The sequence below is a fragment of the Penaeus monodon genome, chromosome 18 (genome assembly GCF_015228065.2).
Source record: "Penaeus monodon isolate SGIC_2016 chromosome 18, NSTDA_Pmon_1, whole genome shotgun sequence".
Classification (NCBI taxonomy): Eukaryota; Metazoa; Arthropoda; class Malacostraca; order Decapoda; family Penaeidae; genus Penaeus; species Penaeus monodon.
In genome coordinates, this window is record NC_051403.1 from 614,797 (window position 1) to 616,932 (window position 2,136).

The following is a 2,136-nucleotide window of genomic DNA, read 5'->3' on the forward strand; positions in this document are numbered from 1 at the left end:
ACAAGAAGGGAAAACAAGCGAAAAGAAAGAACAAAAAAACTCAGGGAACCAGAGAAATTAGGACAAGTAATGCGGTTTTTCGTCCTCCCCCCCATCCTATGCCTCCTCCTGGGGTTTTGAACCCCTCTCTCCCTCGCCCTGTCAACCCCCCTCCCCCCCGCCCTGTACCCCCTCCCCCTCGCCCTATGAATCCCCCTCCCCCGCGCCCTTTGAACCCCCCTCCCCCTCGCCCTCTGAACCCCCCTCCTTCACGCCCTACAAACCCCCCTCCCCCCGGCCCCTGGAAGCCCCCTCCCCTTCGACATTTCCCCAACAAATCCCCAAGACGTTTTCCTCCTCCTCATCATCATTATCCCTCCCACCCACATCAAAAGAAACACCCTTGGCACAGGAGAACAGAGGAAAATGCTGGGAAAAGGGAATATATGAACGAAACGATGGACAGAGAAGGAAATGGTGGGAACAGGAAAAGGTGGAACAGAAAAAACACCAGAGGGAATCACAGGAGAGAAATCAAGGGTTACATAGGTCAGTACAGGAAAGAAAACGGGAACAACTGGGCTTACAGAGGCGATTACAGGAGAGACAATGGGAAAAACTGGTGGTACAAGGAGAATTACAAGAAGAAGATGGGGAACAATTGGAATTACAGGGGAAGGTATGGGGAAAGGGACACTTACCAAAAGGAATGGGGACCCCAAAGAACCCAGAACAGAATAGGAGCAGGAAACAGATACATAGGACAGGAAAATACTACAGAAAGGAACCAATGGAGATACGCTCCCCCCAGAGGGAGGTTTCAAGTAGGGGTAGAAAGAGGAAACACCCAATGGGGCCAAGAAATAAGAGGAGGAGGACAGTGGCAAAGAGAAAAGAATGGGCAACAGGGTTGGAGTTGGTAGTATCAGAAGTACCCCTCACCCTCTCACAGAGATCAGTCCTCAGCAAAGGCAGATCTTTTGTCCCAGGCCCTCCTTCCCTACGGCCTATTTCTATAAATCTAGCCTCTTCCCTTGAAAAATTAGAAAATGAAATTAACACAAGGTTTGCTGCATCCCTAACTCCAGGTTCAGACCCCCCATTTCAGAGAAAAAATGTGAATCTGCCCCCCCAACTCCCTAGAATGAAGATGAATAAATATCAAAGTAAAAAATTGCCAGGGTTAAGAGACCAAGTTAAAGAGATAGAAACAATGATTTTAAAGGTGTGCAATAAGAAAACTAGACCTAACCTAACAAAGAATGAGATAACAGCACTAGATGAACTTAAAAAGAATCCAGATATTGTCATTAAGAAAGCTGACAAAGATGGGGCCCTAGTAGTTTTGAGAACAGAAAGCTATAGAGCCATGGGACATGCACATTTAAGAGATAAACAAACTTATAAACATCTACTCAATCCACAGGAGGAGCTGCAGAGAGTACAAGCAGAAAGTAAGATCTTGATTACAAGATTCTACAACTTAGATTCCCCCACAGGAAACAGGTCGAGTTTCTCGGCAGGACAGAGGGATGCCCTACTGGCCCACAAAGCAAGTATCCCCCATTGGTACATTCTCCCCAAAACCCATAAAAAAATAGATGAGGAAATGGGAACATGGCCAGGGAGACCGGTACTTAGTGGCTGCTGTGCCCCAACTAGACCAGTGGATAGACTATTAACCACTTTCCTTTCTCCTCTGCTTGAGCTACTTCCAGAGAGACTCCAAGACACAACACATTTCCTGAAGAAATTGAAAGAGACCCCCAGACTAGAAGGGGATTGCTATCTGTTTTCTTTTGATATCGTGTCTCTATACCCATCCATCCCACAGGAAGAAGCAGCCTGGGTAGTAGCTAATTATTATGAGAAGAATTTTGGCTACATACAAGGTAGGCTGAAACATTTATATAATATAACTGCCCCTCCCCCATACCTAATTAAAGAAGGAATTGATCATATCCTTTCAGGGACTCTGCTGAGCTTCGATAATGAGTGCTATCAACTCCTACCGCAAGAGCGAAAGAGAGGAACGAGGGGACGCTGCACACGGCAAACATTCCATTCCCCCCCCCCCTCCTTCGGCCCAGACGACCCCCACCCATAGGAGTTATGAACAATGAAGCTCCTTTTTCATCTCTGTTTTGAGGCCCCCCC

General features: G+C 47.0%; 1 protein-coding gene across 1 annotated transcript; it reads left to right on the forward strand.

The window, feature by feature from the left end:
* Positions 1-299: 299 nt before the first annotated feature.
* LOC119584830 lies at positions 300-1,871 on the forward strand (the record flags this gene model as incomplete). The annotated part of the gene is given in 1 exon segment (XM_037933471.1): positions 300-1,871. A coding segment is annotated over 1 exon segment (1,183 nt), but the record flags the coding sequence as incomplete, so codon positions are not given.
* Between the last annotated feature and the right edge of the window lie 265 nt (positions 1,872-2,136).